The sequence below is a fragment of the Elephas maximus genome, chromosome 15, assembly GCF_024166365.1.
Source record: "Elephas maximus indicus isolate mEleMax1 chromosome 15, mEleMax1 primary haplotype, whole genome shotgun sequence".
Classification (NCBI taxonomy): Eukaryota; Metazoa; Chordata; class Mammalia; order Proboscidea; family Elephantidae; genus Elephas; species Elephas maximus.
Window position 1 is genome coordinate 72,610,936 of NC_064833.1, and position 21,817 is coordinate 72,632,752.

Here is a 21,817-nt window from a genome sequence, read left to right on the forward strand (position 1 = left end):
AACTGAAAGGCTGGCAGTTCGAAGCCACCTAGCTGCTTCATAGGAAAAGGACCAGGAGATTTGCTCCTGTAAAGATTACAGCCTAGAAAACCCTATGCGGCAGTTCTCCTCTGTCACATGGGGTTGCTATGAGTCGAAAATTGACTCGACAGCACATAATAACAAACCGGGACACTGGGGAGGTATTTTACTGAAAAGTGCAGTGGAGTCTTGGCCATAGTAAAGGGCTTCATGATAAGGATTATTATGTGTATTTTTTATGGTGGAAGCTTTCTCCGATTCCTAGGGGGCCCTGTGTGGCTGAAGTACTTTCTGATTAAACAGTACCTCCTGTCAAGAGTGGTTGCTAATCCCCACTCATTCTTAGTTGATAGGCATAACCCCTAGCCTCAGCTTGTAAAGCCAACAAGCCAATCTTGGACTGGTTTCCTTCCTTTGTTGGGAATGGTAAATACCGTGGAAACATGATATATTCACTCTAGTCTGAGAGGGTCAGATAGCTATAACCGAAGGCCAGATGAAAGGGATCCAAATAATGCTTGACCACCAAAGAAAGAGGCCTTACTTCCATCGCTACGAGGAGGGAGAGTCCACAGCTCCTAGCTCTGCTTTCCTAGGGCCTGCCAAATATTTCCGTGAAGTACTTAACTTCTTCCATCCTTTCGCTTGAATGTGTTGCTAATGTTTTTGCTAAGGAAACCAGCCATTCAGTTGCTCCTTGCTCTACAATTGAAAGCTTGTCTTCAATTTGTCTCACTCCTTTTGTCAGCGGCCTGAACTCTGAACCTGTGCAATCACTCACCGCGACGAGAGACCCACTCGGACTCTCTCCGGGCCCTTCCTCCTGCGGCAGCCAGGGAGCCTTTACCACAAAGATACCCAGTACTTAGGGCTTCTAAGGCCTGCGGGGAGACTTGCACATTCTAGGTGCACAAAACCAATGGCTTAGCAGGAAACAGGAGCTGAATTACTCCCCCAACCACATGCACTTTCATTTTCTCTCCAAACTGGCACTTGCCCATAGCACACATTTTGCACCTGGAAAAGATAACACAGCCCAGATTGGTGCTTATCCTGTCTATTTTTTGTAGAATGGCCAGGTGCAAGAGGCTTATTGTGCGATGGGTCTTAGCTTGTTCAGAAACTTGTCATGTAACACGGACAAGTGCCAGCTTGTTATTTCTCTGGCTACTTGCCCTCGAAAATTGAGTTGAACCATAAGACAGCTTTTGCGGGTCAAGAAAGATCAAATATTGGCAACTTCATATGGTTCATCTTAATAAACGGGAACAACAAAAACTACCATCTATGAAATGCCTTCCAGGTTCAGGTCCCATGTGGGGACTTTAATTATCCTATTTTAATTTCTGTTTATGACATCACATCAAGGTGCTAATATTATCCCTATTTTACAGATGAGGCAACAGAGGTTCTGAGAGGGTACATCAATTGTCCATAAAGCTAGTAAGGAGGGTGAAGACAGGAACCCTGGCCTGTTTGACTCCTAGGCCTAGGTACTTTTTACTCTGCCATGTATAGATTTTGCTTTAGCGAACCACTTTCTTTGTACGCCACTCTCTAGTTCCTAGGTCACATCTTAGATGGTCTCTCCTGCATGGTGACTACTTGCTCATGCCATATTCTCTTCCTGAAATCATTTGCCCAATCTCTGTAGAATCATCTGCAGAAATTCCACCCACCCTTTGAGGCTCATTTTGAATACCTCCTGGTCCATGAAGTTTTCCCAATTCCTCCAAATGATGTCATCGGTTCTTCCTCCAAACCTCACATCCCCGGGAATGCCCACTTTAGTACTTACCACTTCTAGTACTACCAGTTATTGGACTATTGGGCACTTGCCCATCCTCTCCCTAGAGCAGAGAATGGGGAAATTTCTTCTGGAAAGGCTCAGATAATAAATATTTCAGGCTATGCAAATCATACAGTATCTGCCACAACTACTCAACTCTGCTGTCGTAGTGCAAAAGCTCCTAATCACATGCACGAACATGGTTGTGTTTCAATAAAACTTTATCTACAAAAACTGGTGGTGAGTAGGATTTGGACAGTGGGCACTAGCTTGCCAACCCCTGTCCTAGCTTATCGATTCCTAAATGTTAGCCATCGTGTCTGTCTCATGCCTCCATCCCTACTGTATTATATAGTGTCACAGGTGGCACGCATAAATATTTGTGGAACTAAATAATTATCAGCTGGCAACAGAGATGCTTTTTGTCAGCTCTTGCTGAGGCCCTGCAGACTCTGTAGACCCTTATCCCCTGTGACTGTTGTCTGCACATACCACTGTGCTGTCAGAAACTCTCGACCTGTGGCTGATTTCCCCATAGGCTCAGGACCCTTTGCCTTGAAGCTTCAAAAGAGGCAGACTTCTAAGGGGCTAGAAAATAGCATATTTTGTCAACCCCTTCTCCTCTAACTCGGGAAAACACCTGTAAGGTTGATAGCTGCAGGAAGTCACCTTAGGCTATGGCCGTGCTAACACAACAGAGGAAGCCACTCAAAGCAATTTCTGATTCCAAAGAAAAGGGAAAAGTGGGCTGCAGGGTACTGAAGAAGTCCGCAAAGACGGTTTTCTTCTTCGAATCAGTTGGTTAGTACATTTGTAACGTGATCTGTAATAGACAGACACTCGTGATCTTCATTAGTGAATTTAGTGCAATCCCATGAAGGGTAAGAGTCTTCAGACCTTGCGTGTCCTCCTACAGGTTTGATTTCAAATCCCAATGGCTCAAATATACAATATTCCCCAGGTGCTAGAGCAACCCTCTTTCTTTTTGACAATATTTGATGTATTTTATGTTTACCTCCGTCCTCCAACTTCCTGGTCACGCTCAGTAGCTTATCCAGCCTGGCTTCTTATTCAGTGTTAGTTCTTGTCCCCAGTGAGCTCCGATCCCCTTTATTCTAACCTAACCTAGACCACTCGATAAGATAGAGATGTTCTAAATACCATTGACCAGGAGTCAATCAATTTGTTATAAAAAGATACAAAATAAAAATACAAAGAAAAATTTCCCAGGGGTATGTAATGACCAGCAACTAGCTTGCCTTCGGTAGTTACTATTTTCATAAGGTTCTTTCTAGTCTGGGATCTTGATTATAAAGTCAATGTGGACTAAAGCGGGTTGTATTTAAGCACGAAGAAATTAATAACCAATTTTTGGAGGTTTAACGATGAAAGCAACAGATGACTGAGTAGTTCTCTGTCCCTGGCTCTCCAGTGGCCGAGGTTCCAGCAGGCACTGAACCAAACGCTCTGCATAGAAGAGTGCATATTGATGCCAGTGGTTAGGAAGAAAAGGTTCTGACTGAGTAAGGAACAAAATCATGCTCTTTGTTGTCAAAGCATCCAGACTTTTCCACAATTGGCTTGTGAGAATTATTGGTATACTATGATTCTGCGTGCTGTTTCATCCCTTGTACACCAACGGCCTTTCCCCCGGGGGCTCCCCACCTTAGCTCTTCAAGGCTCCTGCCTCTGAAAATGGAACATGAGATTATTTTAAAGCCGTGACCTGAGAGGTCTCTTGGGCAAGCCCACTCAAGCTGCTTTCTGCAGCAGTCCCGCTTGCCCATGTGCTCCAAAGCCACTGCAGTATTTGCCTTTAAAATAGAGCTGCGTTTCTTTAACCAGACTGGGCGTCTCAGCTCTACTGCTGTGAAAAGCGGATGGTTTGATCATCATTATTAAATAACATGCATTAATATTACCTAAGCAAACTGAAGAAAACTAATGACAAAAACCGTCCCCCACACCCTCTGTACTTCTCTTCCTTTCTACTTGGCTACCTAGAAATGCTGGAGATGTGATTCATAATCAAACCACTGGACAAGTCCCTTTATTTCTGCCTATTCCAGAATCCTTGTGGTGTGGACAGGCAGTGTGGAAGGAAGAGAGGGTGAGGGTGAGGAGACGGCTGGGAAGCAAAGGAAAGGCTCATGTTTAGCAGGTTGGGGGTTGATGTTACTCACATGTGTTGGGAAGCATTGGGGTACAGTTTTGAGAACTGTGGGGCGGAGTCCTCGGGGCCGTGGGGTGCCGCGTGGCTGATCACCATCATAATGGGCCTATGGGGATACAGTCTCTTAGACATTTTGAAGTAATTAATGCTCTCGTTAGTGATTAAGTCTGTGAAGTAGTCCTGAAACATACATTTGACACAAAACAAAAATTACAAAAGGTGACATTCATCAGATCACATTTGAATACTGCTTTCCTCAGAAGCAACTCACTGAAATGAGAGTTAAGGACTAAAGGTGAGAAGAAAACTGTACTTCCCACGGCAGCAAAGGTCTTCAACACAGAAAATTAAGCTGGGTACTTTCTAGGGTTGCTAGTTTGTTAACACGTAAGAAATTTACTTTAAGTAATGCACAACTTAGCAATTAGAAAAGAAAAAAGGCAAGTCATGTTTGCCCAAGATAATGATCAGATTGGCAATGCCAATGTTGGAGCTCGGGATATACCAGGTGCATAGTTCATTCTCAGGTTTCGTTGATGTAATTCGTTGACAAAAAAATTAATTATGTACTTCAAGGTCAGTAAACACCCACACCCATTATGAGTTCACAGTGGCAGCACACACACACACACGCACGCACGCACGCAAACAAAACTCATGCATACATGCACAAACAAAAGAAAAGATCTTTTCTTCAAATTAAAAATTCACCTCTGGGAATTACATAGCAATCACTAATCAAAGCCACTGCCAAAATCCAAGTGCGCAGGGAAAAACTGCAATATTTTATCAATGAATTTACTTTGAAACACTTAAGTATGGGGAGCAGTTGATTTTCTGCAGATTATACTCTGTTAATTGTACAACTAAAGCCATACAGCTGCTGGATTCAAGCCTGACTTGTTAATAAAATGACTAAATCTGCAAGGGGGGTGGGGGCAGATGGAAGTCTATAACGGAGAGGCAGGAAAGGAAAGATGCAAACTTAAGGGAAACCACCTGTTCCTCTAAGTGGCTATCACTGGCCTGGAGCCTGCGTATAAACTTCATTCAACAAGCGCCCTGGCAATGCTCACAATTTCAAGGGCTTCTAAACCAGTTCCCGTTGAGTTGGTTCCGACTCATAGCAGCCCTGTAGGACAGAATAGAACTGCCCCATAGGGTTTCCAAGGAGTGGGTGGTAGATTTGAACTGCTGACCTTTTGGTGAGCAGCCGAGCTCTTAAGCCACTGTGTCACCAGGGCTCCTCAAGGGCTTCTAGGCCTGACTAAGCACGTGTGAATTCAAGGGCCCACAATACAGTGCTGGAGGGACGAAATCTGTGCCACATGTCATTGTTAGGACAAACCTACAGGCTGTTACCTTTTCGCATGAGGATGTCTGTTTCATTCTTTTCCTTCCTAAAAAATGATACATATGCTTTTGGACACAGTCATCTTTGAGGCTTTATCAGCTGTGATAATGGGAAAGCTCTAGTATTTGGGGGGAACTGTGATTACCTTGCCCTCCTCAGGAAAACAGGGAAAGAAAGGTTAATAACTTGAACGAGGAGGACAAAAAACCTCCCCATGGATTAAAAAAAAGAGACAGCAGTGACAATTAACGCACGCCGTATAAATCGCTTGCACGCAACGACTGTATCAACAACTGGGGATATGGCCTTGGATGAATGATTAGGTGAACCACTCTAGGCTTTGTTTCTCCCATCTTTTAAAATGAGGACACTGCTGAAGTTGGCTTCCAAGATCCCCGCCAGCTCTCAACTCTGATGAGTCTGGAAGATTATTAACAACGCCCTGTGAATTTATTTGCATTCGTTGTTTTCTGAGGGCTTACGTGTTTTCTGAAGGCTTACGGAATTTACACCTTATCTCTCACCGAGTCTATTATGCTCAAACCAGCCCAAGCATAAAGACAGCAATGTCCCAGTATTAAATCAAGTTCCCTTTCTGCATCTCCTACCTATTGCTTTTTTCTCTAGTCCTAGCCTTTCTGGGGAAACCCTGGTGGCTAGTGGTTAAGAGCTACGGCTGCTAACCAAAAGGTTGGCAGTTCGAATCCACCAGGCACTCCCTGGAAACTCTATGCGGCAGTTCTACTCTGTCCTATAGGGTCACCGTGAGTCAGAATTGGCTCCAAGGCAACAGGTTTTTTGGTTTTAGCCTTTCTGGAGGGGGTTCCAGACAGAGCAGTTTCTTGGCTTCTTTTAGGTAATTGAAGAAGAGATGGGTATGGCTGGAAGGGAAGGGCTGGTTTAGGCTTAGTTAGCCAGCTAGACTCAAACATATTCTCCCCTTTACTCTTACAATCTAAAAACTAGGGTTTTAATTTAAGCTGGCAATCATGAAACCTTTGTGAATTTTTAGGTTCAATTTAGGATTCAGTTGTCAGAGTTCAAGTACCCTTCAAGAACACCCAGACTTGTTGATTTGTGTTTCTGTGAAATGATTTTTGGAAACCCTAGGACTGGTAGCCCTAGAGGGATTGTGGACTCTGTCTGCCTTGGAGCAGGCGTCCTTGTCACATACGCTAAACTTGGTCAGATGGCAGTGAAAACAAGGAACATAGCTTTCCAAACTTTGATTATTGCACTTGTCTGGTTTTCTTCTTACATCTAACTCTGAAGCGACAGACAAAATATACTTTCACCTTCAATGAAAACAGTACAAGATGAACATTTGATTATGTGGACAAGTCCTCCTGAGGGGGAACCTCCCCCTCCAAATTATAACAAGAGAGATCGGAGGCATCCATGATTTTCTTGATGATACTTTCATCAGAGGCTGATTGCCTTTCATCTTAATGAGTAAAAAAAAAAAAAAAAAAAATCACTATACAAAGGCAGTGTTCCTTGAGAGTCTTTTCCTTGCCTGGAGTTTAAAATTATCTTAAAATTTCTCATTCTAACATTGTGAGAACACAGAAAGCCAATCTTTAGGATAGGTTAGCTCACTGAAATGGCTTTTCCCATTATGTACAAAGAAAATTGAGGCAGTGTAAAAGTGGCGAAAATTACCTTTGCGTAATCAAATCCATGCTTTTCTTTGATGCCATTGCGACAAACAGTGTAATTATAGAAACGAGAATTCTTGATTAATCCAAGCCACTCTCGCCACCCAGGAGGGATATAGCTGCCATTATATTCATTGAGGTATTTTCCAAAAAAGGCTGCAATGGGGAGGGCGAAAAAAAAGAATGATTTTCTCACATGAAATAATTAATCATAAATAAATGTATACATACACAAATATGAGATTGTGACTTGAAAAAGACAGTAAAACAAAAGCTGACCTCGGTAACGTGGCAGATGCCAGAATCACACTAGAGTAATATTCTGATTCTTTGGCAAAATGACAGCCACACATTTTCCTTTTGAATAAATGAAAGTAGTGCCCAAGTACGTGGATTATGGTTGAATAAAAATCACCGTAATGATCACAGTACCCTGGTTGCATCTATTTCTTGTGGCTCTACAGAAATAAAAGCAAAATATACCCTTTTGTTTGGCTGCTGTAGCAATCCGAGATTGCAGCCAGTGTGAGATTTGAATGCTACTACTAAACAAGTAGAGAACTGAAAGGTTAGTTTTTGTTACCAAAGAAGTTTTCTAACTTACTGTTTGAGAGTTGGGGATTACAAAAACGCTATTGAAAAGCTTGTCTTTGTTTTTGCAAATCCAGAGAGTGTAAAATTTCCAAACCAAGGTACCATGGTAACCTCCATTTTTTATGGGACATGGTCAGAGTTTTTACGTCACGTGTATTTTGTGGCACAGGTGTTTATGTCATGTGTGCTTTATGCCAAATGTACATCTATTGTTGATGATCGAAAATTCTGGCAATGTAGAGTCACTACGTAGATTACTGGGAGTCCCTGGAAGGTGGAAACAGTTAATGCGCTTGCTACTAAGAGGTTGGAGGTTCAAGTCCGCCCAGAGGTGTTTCAGAACAAAGGCCTGGTGATTTAATTCTGCAAAATCATCATTGAAAAGGCTATGGAGTATAGTTCTTCTCTGATACACATGGGGTTGCCATCAATCAAAACTAAGTGCATAGCAGCTGGTTTTGGCTACTTAAATGCCTGGAGAAAGATAGTTCCTGCAAGACTGGCCTGGGAAGTACTAACTGATGATGAAAACAGATCCTAGAATCAAAGCATTTTATTGGTATTTCTCTTCAAGAATACATTTCTGAATCTTTAACTTATCCCATGTTTTTATGGGGACACATATTTAACTTCCTCTCATCTTTGATATACAACTACTTGTAGAATAGCTCCATCTGAATGTCTTACTTATTCCTTAATTCAATCATCCAAAAACATAATGAATCATTCTCATATCTCCTTAATAATGTAATTCTCTTCTCAGATGTCCTTTAATTCTCTTAAAGACATGATCATCCTTCCTGTTAGCCAGGCTTGGCAACCTGGAGCCTCCTTGGAGTCCATCTGCTCCTATAGATGTCTCCCTCTGCAACAGCTCTCACACCTGCCCCTTCTTCTGTGATTCTATGATGCCCCTCATGACTGTCTCATGGCCGCCTTTCGCAGCCCAGGCTGCAGGGCCTTTCTACTCTCATTGCCACCAGTGAATCTTCCTGGAGCTCAGCTCTGCTCACATCACACTTCTGCTCAAATTTCGGATGGATGCTTATTGCCTACAGAATTAAGTTTAACTTGTGAACTTGCCATCAAGGCCTACCTTGGGTCTGGACCAAACACCTCTCTTTCAAGCCCTATTTCGCATTTTTCTGTTAATCGTTCCTCTTTCCAGCTAATTTTTGCTCTATGAATCTCCACCTCTATCTTTGCTGTGCTATTTCCTCCATTTCCCTCTCCACGTTCCAAGGCCAGAGTGATGCCATTTCATGCACAATCTTTTTTCTTTTTTTTTATTGTGCTTTAAGTGAATGTTTACAATTCAAGTCAGTTTCTCATACAAAAACTTACACACACATTGTTATGTGACCCTAGTTGCTTTCCCTATAATGAGACAGCACACTCTTCTCTACCCTGTATTTCCCGTGTCCATTCAACCAGCTCCTGTCTTCCTCTGCCTTCTCATCTTGCCTCCAGACTGGGGCTTCCCACATAGTCTCATGTGTTCACTTGAGCTAAGAAGCACACTCTTCACCAGTACCATTGCATGTCTTATAGTCCAGTCTATGTCTGAAGAGTTGGCTTCGGGAATGGTTTTAGTTTAGGGCTAACGAAGACTCTGGGGCCGTGTCCTCTGGGGACCCTCTAGCCTCAGTCAGACCATCAAGTCTGGTCTTTTTACTAGAATTTGAGATCTGCATCCCACTCTTCTCCTGCTCCATCAGGGACTCTGTTGTGTTCCCTGTCAGGGCAGTCATCGGTGGTAGCCAGGCACCATCTAGTTCTTCTGGGCTCAGGCTGATGGAGTCTCTGGTTTACGTGGCCCTTTCTGTCTCTTGGGCTCATATTTACCTTGTGTCTTTGGTGTTCTTCATTCTCCTTTGCTCCAAGTGGCTTGAGACCAACTGATGCATCTTAGATGGCCACTTGCTAGCATTTAAGACCCCAGACGCCTCTCACCAAAGTGGAATGCAGGACGTTTTCTTAATACATTTTGTTATGCCAATTGACCTAGATGTTCCCTGAAACCACGGTCCCCAGACCCCTGCCCCTGCTACTCTCTCCCTCAAAGTGTTTGGTTGTAATCAGAAACTTCTTAGCTTTTGGTTTAGTCCAGTTGTGCTGACTTCCCCTGTGTTGTGTGTTGTCCTTCCCTTTACCTAAGGCAATTCTTGTCTTCTGTCTAGTTAGTGAGTTCCCCTCTCCCTTCCTCCCTACCGTTGTAACCATCAAAGAATGTTTTCTTCTGTGTTTAAACCTTTCCTTGAGTTCTTAAAATAGTGGTCTCATACAACATTTGTCCTTTTGTGGCTGACTAATTTGACACAGCATAATGCCTTCCAGATTCATCCGTGTTATGAGAGGTTTCTGGAATTCATCGTTGTTCTTTATCGATGCGCAGTATTCCACTTAATTGTGCTCATGAGGAACCTTTACATAGATCAAGAGGCAGTTGTTCGGATAGAACAAGGGGATTCTGATTGGTTTAAAGTCAGGAAAGGTGTGTGTCAGGGTTGTATTCTTTCACCATACCTATTCAGTCTGTATGCTGAGCAAATAATACGAGAAGCTGTACCATATGAAGAAGAACGGGGCATCACAGTTGGAGAAAGAGACTTATTAACAACCTGCGTTATGCAGATGACACGACCTTGCTTGCTGAAAGTGAAGAGGAAGCACTTACTAATGAAGATCAAAGACCACAGCCTTCAGTATGGATTACACCTCAACATAAAGAAAACAAAAATCCTCACAACTGGACCAATGAGCAACATCATGATAAACGGAGAAAAGATTGAAGTTGTCAAGGATTTCATTTTACTTGGATCCACAATTAACGGCCATGGAAGCAGTAGTCAAGAAAGCAAAAGATGCACTGCATTGGGTAAATCTGCTGCAAAGGACCTCTTCAAAGTGTTGAAGAGCAAAGATGTCACCCTGAAGACTAAGATGTGCCTGACCCAAGCCATGGTATTTTCAATCACATCATATGCATGTGAAAGCTGGACTATGAATAAGGAAGACCAAAGAAGAGCTGACGCCTTTGAGTTGTGGTGTTGGCAAAGAACGTTAAATATACCACGGACTGCCAAATGAATGAAGAAATCTGTCTTGGAAGAAGTGCAGCCAGAATGCTCCTTAGAGGCAAGGATGGTGAGACTGCGTCTTACATACTTTGGACATGTTGTCAGGAGGGATCAGTCCCTGCAGAAGGACATCATGCTTGGCAGAGTACAGGATCAGCGGAAAAGAGGAAGACCCTTGACAAGGTGGATTGATACAGTGGCTGCAACGAAGAGCTCAAGTATAACAATGTTTGTAGGGATGGCGCAGGACCAGACAGTGTTTCGTTCTGTTGTGCATAGTGTCACTATGAGTCGGAACCGACTCGACGGCACCTAACAACAACAACAGCCTTCCATTGTGTGACTGTACCATAATTTATCCATTCATCCGTTGATGGGTACCTTGATTGTTTCCATCTTTTTGCCATTGTAAACAGTGCTGCAATGACCATGGGTGTGCATATATCTATTCGCGCAATGGCTCTTATTTCTTCTAGGATATATTCCAAGCAGTGGGATTGCTGGATCATATGATAATTCTATTTCTAGCTTTTTAAGAAAGCACCAAATCGATTTCCAAAGTGGTTGTACCATTTTACATTCCCACTAGCAGTGTATAAGTGTTCAAGTCTCTCCACAACCTCTCCAACATTTATTATTTTGTGTTTTTTGGATTAATGCTAGCTTTGTTGGGGAGAGATATTATCTCACTGTAGTTTTGATTTTCGTGCACAATCTTTGTCTAGCATGCTGACAGTCCTCAAACCCATAGCATGTTATCTCTATGGCTCTAATGTCATCTTCCCCTTTCTCCCTTGCAGTAGAGTTACGCTCCTATATAAACCTAAAACAAGTTGCCGTCAAGTCAATTCTGACTCATGGTGACCCCATGTGTTTCAGGGCAGAACTATGCTCTACCATATGGGTTTTCAATGGCAATTTTTCAGAATTAGATTGCCAGGCCTTTCTTCTAAAGTGCCTCTGAGTGGACTTGAATCATGAACCTTTTGGTTAGCAGCCAAACGTGTTAACTGTTAGCACCACCCAGGGACATACATGACTGTAACGTTTCTGAGGGCAAATGCTGCCATTATCTCCTCTTTGTATCCTCCCGACATCCTTGCACAGAGTAGATGATCCACATTTGTTTCTCAAACTGGAGTTCATGGACTCCACGTATCTTGGGGATTCTACAAGCTGTAGACTTTCTCAGTTTTGTGTTTTCATTTGAATAGTCATTTTTTAAAAACTGATTTGGTTCTAAATATTTTCATAGACTAGAGCTTCTGAGTTTCTGAAGTTGACATTTCTCATCAGTTTTACTTTCTTTGGAAAGAGTCTGCCCTTGATTGAGAAACTCAGCCTGTTTATTTGTTGAATAAATGTTTATTTGTTGGCTCTGTGAATGAGCGATCAATCAAGTAGTAAATCAGCCAACTGCCAGCTGCTTGAGAGTGGCCAGGATTCCAAGCGGGCCACAGAGCAGAAGGGCAAGCAGGACACCGTTGCATAGGACAAAATGCCAGAGGGCCTCACGTCAGAAGTGACTCAGGATTTCCCTCCGAGCTAACTATGTGTTGTTGGGATTCTTCTAATGAGGGCTTCTTGCCTTTAGAGACTAACCAACCTTTCCCATGGAACCACAAGATAGTTTTCCTTTTCTGACAAAACAGTGTGACTTGGAGTACAGGCAGGGGCCCAAAGCCATACCCCACCAATATCAGTGCAGAATGGGACTGTTTCCAGGAGCCTTGGGCCCAGGCTTTTCCTCTGGCCTCCTCCCCATCCTTAGATGAGTTTATCCCACTTTTTTTTCTCCTTTTGTTTGCAAAGAAGTAAAGAACATAGTGGTGAGGAACATGAACCCTGGAGCCAGCCTACCTTGATAGCTATATGCCCAATGGTAAGTCACTTAATCCCTCTCTGCCTCCATGCCTTTTCTGTAAAAAAGGAAGATGATGATGATGATACAGTGGTAGGGCTGTTGTGAGGGTAGTGTGAATGGTGAATGATTAACGTGCTTGGCTGCTAACCAAAGGATTATAGGTTCGAGTTCAGCCAGAGGTGCTTAGGAAGAAAGGCCTGGCAATCTACCAAAAAAAAGCTGATTTTTTTCTCTGAAAAATCAGCCATTGAAAACCCTACCGAGCCCAGCTCTACTCGGACACACATGGGGTTGCCATGGGTTGGAATCGACTCAACTGCAACTGGTTAAGAACTACGAAGATTGCTATTATTAGCATCACCATCATCATCATCATTATCCTCTCCACCCTGCCTTCTAATTTTAAATAATTCACCAGTCTGCAGAGTTCAGCAGTTGCTCATTTTAAAATTCTTCTGTAGGTGGTATACACTGTGTTTTTCAAGCTGACTTATTTTGGGGCAACAAATCCTCCCCCAATTGGCTTACATGTTCCTTTGCTTACTTCTTCCTGCTACTTTCAGTTTTTTTTTTTTCTTTTTCCCCCTATCCTCAAGGAACCATGCCAAGTCATTCCTGTCCCTCCTTCACTGTTTTACTTTTTAGATTATTTTGCAGTGTTTTCTACCTATTGCCATGGCTATTGCCCTTTGCCTTACTCCTCCCCTTTTAAACAGTTCCTTCAAGTCTCTTAATAGTCCTTCACTGCAGGACTCCCTCCAGGTTTCTGGTGTCTTTGTATTAGTGGGGTGTAAAAAATGTACTCAGTATTCCAGATGTGTTCTCACTTGAACATGTTTCAAGAGCGGCCTTTACCTCCTGAGAGCATCATGATGCGACACCTCCGTGGTCTCCCCCTTGAGTTCCTCTGGCCTTTCTTGTTGCCTTGTGACACTGAGACTCATTTGTAATCACCCCTGGCCCCTGTCAACATTATGTTTCCTGGCAGTGCTCTGCAATTGATTATCTGGGCTTCTAATTATTTTCGTCCAGATGTATTAAATCTCTTCCTCCCTCTCTAAGGTGAATTCTATTTTCTTGCCCATGTTGTCAGTATGTCTATGGATAGTTTACCGATGGTCTGAAGTTTTTCTGTCCTTTGGCATTGGCAGTTAAACTCAACTTGGTACTATCTGAATATATCATGAGTATGCCATTTATCTGTCCTTCCATATCTTTCCTTTGGAATACCGTTAACACTTCCCTTTACAGCTGCTTCAGAAGGTCTGGGGGCAGGGCGGGGAGTTAGGAGACAGGAAGAAAGATTAGAAAGACCCGATTATAATTTTTGTTGACTTAGGCCGTGCTACACTGCCCAGGACTATCTGCTACGTAATATTTAGAAAATTTTCCTTGAGCTATTTGAATCAAAGGAATTTATTTGTAAGTCAGCAACAGTAAGTGTACAAAAGATTTCTGATGCTGTAGAGAAGTCAAATCTTATTTAATATAACAAATGATATATTAATCAAGCTCCTACTCCATGTAATTGATAGATTTGGGGTGACAAGCTTCACTGGTAGTATCTATAAACATATACATAATTTTGAACCACATTAGAATTACGCTTTACCCTTACGTCAGCTTGTATACGTGAATCTGGTTTCCCCAATTAGATTGTAAGTCTAGTGAGATAGGGATCGCACTCTGTATTTCTTCATATCCTAATGTCTACTGCAGTTCTAAGCATACTGTGGTTCAACAAATGTAAGCTATGTCCCATGTTTAAGTACTTATCAAAGGTCTATAATCTTATTCATAAAAACAAGGACATTAGTTTATCTTACTTTATATAAACTCTACATTAAAAAAAAATTCCATATTGGGGAATAAACAAATATGGCTTGCTATAAGTAACAGAAATAAATTTTGCGACATCAGAGGACATAAAATTAGAAAATCGATCGACTTGTTTAAATGTATTTGTTACAAAAGGGTTCTTTGCGAAAGATTTACCGCAGATCTCTGTTTACACATTGCTCCTTCCGCTCCAGTGATATGACGCAGGATGAGTATGGCTAAAATTTAACTCGTGTGTGGTTTTAAGTATCGTGAGTTAGGGTTATAATCTGAACACTTCAATTTTAAAATGAATCAATACAGTAAGTATTGTGGTTGTAAAAGAATTATAATTTTGGACTGGAAAGTAAATTTGGGAATCATTCTAGTCCAAGCTGTCCATTCGGTAAGTTTGAAAACTGGTCTGTCCAAGTTATTAAAGCAAGTTAGGGGCATGAGCTAGGAGCTAGGACGGGGCTCCAGCTCTTCTTCTTCTTCATTCCGGGCTCTCCCTAAGCCTTCATGCTGCCTCTCAAACACAGATCATTATTTTTACTTTAAACTTTACGCTAGGTTTTATATTAAGCTCTGTACCCACGCAAGAAATTTAAACTAAAAATTGTTGTTGAGTAGCATATTTAAGCAGGATCGTCATTTTTGTGATAGATGATGCCAATATTCCCCCCACTTCTCTTGCCAGAACCTAAAATCCAATAGGCATGTTACTGTATTTTCTTCTTCTTGAATGTTTAAGCTGTTGTACGGTCATATTTTCCATGAGTAAAGCTAGAAAAATTTAGGTTACAGCCAGTCCGAAATTACGCCTCTGTTCGGAAAAAGAAAAATCATGTCACACAATAGTAAATATAATGTTGGATCAATTCGATTCATTTAAATCCATGTATTCTGGACACCTCCCCAAATAAGCCTCTGTGGTAATTTCTCTTCTCTGAGTTGTTCCTTATAAAACTTGCTATTTTGTGATTGTCTCTGGATGGATATTTATATATAACACGTATTTTAGTTTCCGTCATTATTTTTCTTGGGTTCTCAGCTAAATGTTTCAAATGATACACTCGACATTATGAAAACAGTAACATTTTTACACACTGGCTTTTTTCCCGTTAGTTTAGTGTCTCATAAATAATTACTGCTCATTCAGTACCTAGTTACCAATTCTCTTGTTTTCTAAGACCCTGTCATCCTGATGTGCTCATTTGCGTATTTTCAAATGTCCTCTGTTTAAGGTTCGATCAATAATTACTGTCACAAAGTCGTCTTTACTTCCCAGTTGTCTAGGGGCTTTCAATGTTTCCTCATCAGAGAGAAATTTAAATTACATAGCTCTCTATCACTGCCGTTTTTGTCGTCCATTTCACAATCTTTCTGATTCACTAATAGGTGCCTTAACTTTTATTTTCCTGAGTGCATAGCATCCTTCTCTATCCCTAACTGCCTAAGTATTTGGAAAAGTCCTTGTTTCCCTTAAAGAATTCCTTTGACTTTGGAGAACGGCTCACTGTAAGTTCCATTATTACCTAAGTGTCTAAACCCCTGGGAAGATCAGCTGCAGAGTCAGACCTATTTGCCAGGATCCAGTCTACTCTCTCTGGAGAAGACAACTGACTGAAGTAGTCCCGTTGGGCTGTACAAAAGGACAGGTGGTCTCATCAGAAAGCCTATGGTGTGCACGCGGTCTCATCCTAGACGTGACCTTGAGGTTAGGGCAGCGCACTACTGGAAAGAGCCCCGAAGACCAAGTTCTAGTCCCTGCTGTTCCCATTATTACATCAGATCAGTCACTTCAGCAAGTCATTTTAATCTTGCGGTCTATGTTTGCTCATCTGAAAATAAGGGAGTTGAACTAAATTACCTGCAAATGTTATTCACATTCTTGTAATCCCTTGTAGGGTCAACACAGTTTAGTATAAATAAAATGAGAGAATATTATGCTTCTTACAAAGCAACTCATTTGTTTTATCTTGGTGACCTGGTGAATTCTGTAATGGATGGTATTTCCATGTTTGCTTTTTGCCATCCAGAAGCTTAGTTCCAAATGTGCGGCATTCCTCTACAAGTCAATGGCACGCAGCTTGTATACCAACATTTCCGTTGACTTCAACTAGTTTGGCTCTTGTTCTGTATCCTATTATATTTTATGTGTCTCTACAATGAGGCAAAAGAGACACCTATTTAAAGAAATTAGACAACAGAAAGGGGAAAGGCTTTGGAGTTCAGCCCATCATTGACTAGCTTGTGCCCTTAAACAATTAACCTTTCATAATCTTGGTTTCCTCACTGGTGGTGGTGTTAGTTGCTGTCAAATCGAATTGCGCTCCAACTCATGGCAACCCTTTCATGAACAATGGAACGAAATACTGCCTAACCTTGTGCCATCCCCAGGCCTGATTACGGATCTGACCACTGTGATCCACAGTGCTTTCATTGGCGGATTTTTGAATGTAGATTACCAGGCCTTTCTTCCAGTTCATCTTCGTCTGGAAGCTTCAACAAAATCTGTTCAGCATCACAACAAGACACAAGTGTCCACTGACAGTGGGTGGTGGCTGCACGTGAGGGGCATTGCTTGACATGGAATCTGAGTCTCCCGCACGGAAGGTGAGTGTTCTACCACTGCACCACCGCTGCCCTCTTCTTCATTAGTCACATGGGACTAATCCTATCTTTCTTTCAAGGTTGCTATAAGAATCACTTGAGATATTTTAGGCAAAGTGCCGGCACAGAGTAGGTAAACAACAGAAGCTGATTCTCTTCCTTTTCCCTTCCTGACTTAGCCCTGAAACAAATTAGCCATCCCTAGTTGAGTGCTCTAAGTCCTCGCAGGGTTCTCGGTCACGCCCACACTTCTATTTCTTGTGATGGATACACTGCATGTCACTCTGGATATGGTAAGATTCCCAACCCTTCGCGTTCTATGTCCATTACTACAGAATAAGTTACAGGGAGCCTGGGAGTTGAAAGGCATCAATTTCATACAAACCTTCCCATGAGCAAAACCCAATTCAGTGGTAAAAATCAAGAAGCAGGCATTAGGGAAATGATTTTTGATTCTGCTTCTGAGTTGGTCACAGAATATTTGAAATCCTCACCTCGCTTCTAAACACAGCAAAGCACATGTGCCATTTATGAACCCTACAGGGATGTTTGATGGATTTGCAAATTGCTTTATCATCCTCCAGTGGAAGGCGTTATAAATTTAAATCACTAATGTGAGCAAACACATTCAGAATAAGGCCTTCTGTGTAACCCAGTTTTTTTTCCTAAACATAGGCAAGCACTTTTGAGATTCTTGGGAGGACCTTCCTCCGTGAGAAGAGATCTTGAAATGCCCGTGAACTACAATGCTATCATATTCTCAATCAGTACGTTCATCCATAAAACAAGTGCCCACAGGTCGTGCTGCAAAGAAGCCAATGGCAACACATCTACTGAGTCTAGGGGAAAGACTAGTTTCATTTTTCAAAGAGAAAGATTTAAGGGAATATATTTATCTGAAATCCTTTACTTTAAAACCTTCGCAACAGACAATCTGCAAACCTGAAAATTACTCCCAACAAGCTTTAAAGATGGCATCCTTAATTCTTACAAATAAATCTAGGTGGTTCTGAAAAACGCCATTCTTGTACTGCAGCCCCTCTATCAGCATCCTCTTTTCCACGAAGGAACACTCAGAAAACCCAAGAACAACATCTAAATGCTGGGAAAATAAAGGCTTGGGGGCAACATGGAGCTCTGGTGGCACAGTGGTTAAGAGCTTGGCTGCTCACCAAAAGGTCAGCAGTTCGAATCCACCAGCTGCTCCTTGGAAAACCTATGGGGCAGTTCTACTCTGTCCTATAGGGTCGCTCTGAGTCAGAATCGATCAACAGCAATGGAGTAAGCCTCAGGTTGTGCCATGATCCCTTGAGATTTGGGGGTAGGGAGGGGTAAGGTAGGCAAGCAAATGGGATGAAAAGTCTCTTGTTGAAAGTTCTTCAGGAAAGCTCCAACCACAGGCTGTTCTGGTGGATACACCACTCTCACAGTGCGTCCACCAAGGATCATTCTGAACCTCCTCTAAGGGATTTCTCATTGGTACATTCTTCAGAGTAAAAAAGTGAAGAAAAGGAGGATGCTAACTGAGAACACAAAAGACTAAATGACTCCCATCTAGGGACTTTTTGGAACTTCATATAGTTCATCCCACAGGGCATTTTCCCATGTGTAAGAGGCATTTTTTTTTTTTTTTTTTTTAAGAGGCATTAGCAGAGGCTCGTGGTCTAGAAATACCATCCTTTACCTGTTCTGTAGCCAGTGTTGTTAAGATACACAGCAAAAGTTCGAGGCTCGTGCATTGCCTGCCAGGATGGAGAGGAACAGTTCTCATTGTTGGTGTAGACATTGTGGTTGTGCACGTACTTCCCGGTGAGCATGGAGGATCGCGACGGGCAGCACATGGGCGTGGTCACAAACGCGTTGATGAAGGTGGCCCCCCCATGCTCCATAATCTTTCTCGTTTTGTTCATGACTTGCAGGGACCCTGAAAGGCACAATTGCAGCGTTGTTGAGCAAAGTGCAGCACACAAACACCCATTTATATCATGTCACTCAGTGCCTCTGTTCCCCTGATTTATTAATGCCCCTCCTTGGCTTGAAGGAATCTATAATTTGATCAGCTCTCATTTCCAGAACAAAATTAAACATTTGGGATTCTACCATCCCAAGTATTTTGCAAAATAATAAGCACATTGCAGCTTCTTGCCTCCTTAATCACAAAGAAAAAAAAATGAAGGCTAATCTGATAATTAAAGCAAGAACTTCTGATACTGAGCACATTCAAAGGCCAGCAGCCCTTTGAAGATTACCAGAGAACAACTGCCTGTTGCATAGAGCAACAAAATCTCCCAACCCAGGAGAGAAGAGAAAAAAATTATTTTCTCTATTATGCGACAGTCCCTCCAAAATGTCGGTATTTAATAAAAGAATTGATCTTCAATGTCACTTGGTAACCTCTAGCTAGGCCACCAAATGCCTGCCCATTTTTCTATCAGGACAATACCACCAGTTTATATTTCGACCTGTTTACTTGTGATTTTTAAAGATATGTTGTTTTCTTGTGAAAGAGTTATGATTCTATCAAAAGTATCTGCATAGTAATAAAACATTTCATTTTAATTGTAAGGCTGAAACGGTAACATAAGATTGCTAAGGAAGAAAAAAAAAAAAATTTCAATTACTCTAGCCAGTCAAACACTGCAGCTGAATCCCATCCAAAGATTGCAGAAAAGCAGAGGCCAGAATTCAATAGTCTTTTCAGGACTTGTTAAGAAGCGCACTACAGAGCATTACAGCCAAGATCACTGCATTTGAATCCTGGAACCTCAGATTTCCAACAGGTCCCACTCCTTCCAGAGAAAGGGGGAAAGTCTTTGCAGTTTTTCAGCAAGGAAGAAAATCATAATGCAAACCAGGCAAACATTTGGAGCAGAGAAGAAGCATGTAACAGTCCAAGCACTCACAGTTAGCAACATTCCTGAGTTTTCATACAGCAGCTTTTACTATTCACGTGAAGCATGCAAGTTCAGGAGGAAGGTTTTCTAACTGAGTCTGTCTCATTTAAAAAAAAACAAACAAAAAATAAAAAAACTTGTTGCTGTCGAGTCGATTCCAACTCATAGCAACCCTAAAAGATGCATTTTCTCCTCTGGTTGTCTTCAGGGGATCAAGCAACTTCTTTTGTAATACAGGAATAGCATGTAGTGAGTGTCCACTTCATGCTGGACATTGTATCAAGCTCCACTCTCTGGCTGATCCCCCAAGCTGTAACAGTAACAAAAGAAATGGAAAATTCTCTGCCTTTGGTCTTCAGTGGAGTCTTTGGGTAGTGCTTAGCTGTTCACCAAAAGGTTGAAGGTTCGAATCCAACCAGAAGCGCCCTGAGAGAAAGGTCTGGTGATCTACTTCCAAAAAATCAGCCTCTGAAAAATCCATGAAGCACACTTCTACTCTGACACACACGTGATCGCCGTGAGTCGGAATTGTCTCCACAGCAACTGGTTAGGCTTGGTTTTGGTCTTCAGTAGTAAAGTACCTACATACCAAAATCCCTTGGGGATATTTGGAAAGTAACACACACCTGAGAATGCAAATACAGCAGTAATAAGTGCATTTGAGTACAGATGGGACTTGGAGTGAATGTTTAATAAGTGTTCTGAAACAGAGGGTAGTAGATGGAAAGAAGGGAGGGAAAAAAAACCTGTAGGATGGGTGAGTGCACAGTCAGGGGCGTTGGCGGGGGTGGTATACACAACGAAGTAAGTGGAATGATGGGAACTGCACACTGATTCCCTGGAATGAAGAAGAATATGAAGAATTTTGTTGGTGAAATGTGGGAGGCGGAGTCAGCAGAGAGGTTGGAGGCCAGGCAGAGATCTTAGAATAGATCAAATGATGTCAGAGTAGGTTCTTTGTCAAAGGCATGAGATAAGAAAAACGTGTTTGAGCGGCATTGCTATGTGGGCAGAGGACGGAGAAAGGCTGGTTTATCAAGGGTATAAACCAGAGGTTGCTGAAGCCATCTAGCCAGGAGGAGACTGGCCCCCGAACAGGACTGTGCCTTTGAATAGAGCAACTCTAAGAGGCAGATTTCCTCAACACTGTAAAGCATTAAAAGGCTGAAGTTAATACCCGAAAGCTCCTAGCATGGGAGGAAAACTGGAGAAATAATTGTTTCACTGACAGTAAAGAAGTAACTAATAAGGGATATGCTATATACAGATCAAAGAGGTCCATCCATTTCAGAAATGTTGTGTTTTATATTAGCGTCGGCCGATCGTCCTGGAGATAAAAGAGACGAACAGAGACATGGGTGTGGAAAGAGAGCCAGAGGTAGTTGCCGAAGATGTCAATTCATTTATTTCCCTCTCCTCTTTAGATACCTGCAATGGTTACTTATTGTAATACCCTGAATTTTGGCAAAACTCAGCAAACACCATTGTGATTTTCATTTCATCTGATTTTCATTGCTTATCAGTCTCTTTGGGGGCAATGATGGTTTAGTGGCAGAACTTTCACCTTCCACACGGAAGACTCATGCTTTTTAAACTCTGTATATACTAAATACAAGGAGCCCTGGGGGCGTAATGTTAAGCACTTGACTGCTAACCAAAAGGCTGGCAGTTCAAACCCACCCAGTAGCTCTGTGGAAGAAAGACCTGGTGATCTGCTCCCACAAAGATTAAAACCAAACAAAAACCATTTCTGTGGAGTTGATTCGAACTCATAGCACCCCTGTAAGACAGCGTAGAACTGCCCCATAGGGTTTCCAAAGGTGTAATCTTTACAGAAGCAGACTGCCACATCTTTCTTCCACGGAGCGACTCATGGGTTCCAACCGCCGACCGTTTGGTTAGCAGCCAAGAGCTTACCCACTAGTCTAGAATGCGCTTTGGGGCAGTTCTGCTCTG

At 42.2% G+C, this 21,817-nt stretch overlaps 1 protein-coding gene across 5 annotated transcripts in view; it reads right to left on the reverse strand.

Moving 5' to 3' along the window:
* The window catches only part of SULF1 (sulfatase 1), a 224,025-nt gene that overhangs the window by 59,858 nt on the left and 142,350 nt on the right, over window positions 1–21,817 (reverse strand). For 4 of the 5 annotated variants that reach the window (XM_049853529.1, XM_049853531.1, XM_049853530.1 and 1 more), the window contains 3 exons: window positions 18,652–18,891; window positions 7,000–7,151; window positions 3,994–4,163 (listed from right to left, as the gene is read on the reverse strand). In XM_049853529.1, the coding sequence (XP_049709486.1) occupies window positions 3,994–4,163; window positions 7,000–7,151; window positions 18,652–18,891 (562 nt within the window). Of the gene's footprint in view, window positions 1–3,993; window positions 4,164–6,999; window positions 7,152–18,651; window positions 18,892–21,817 lie in introns of those variants that run through there. The other variant, XM_049853532.1, reaches the window with a different exon arrangement.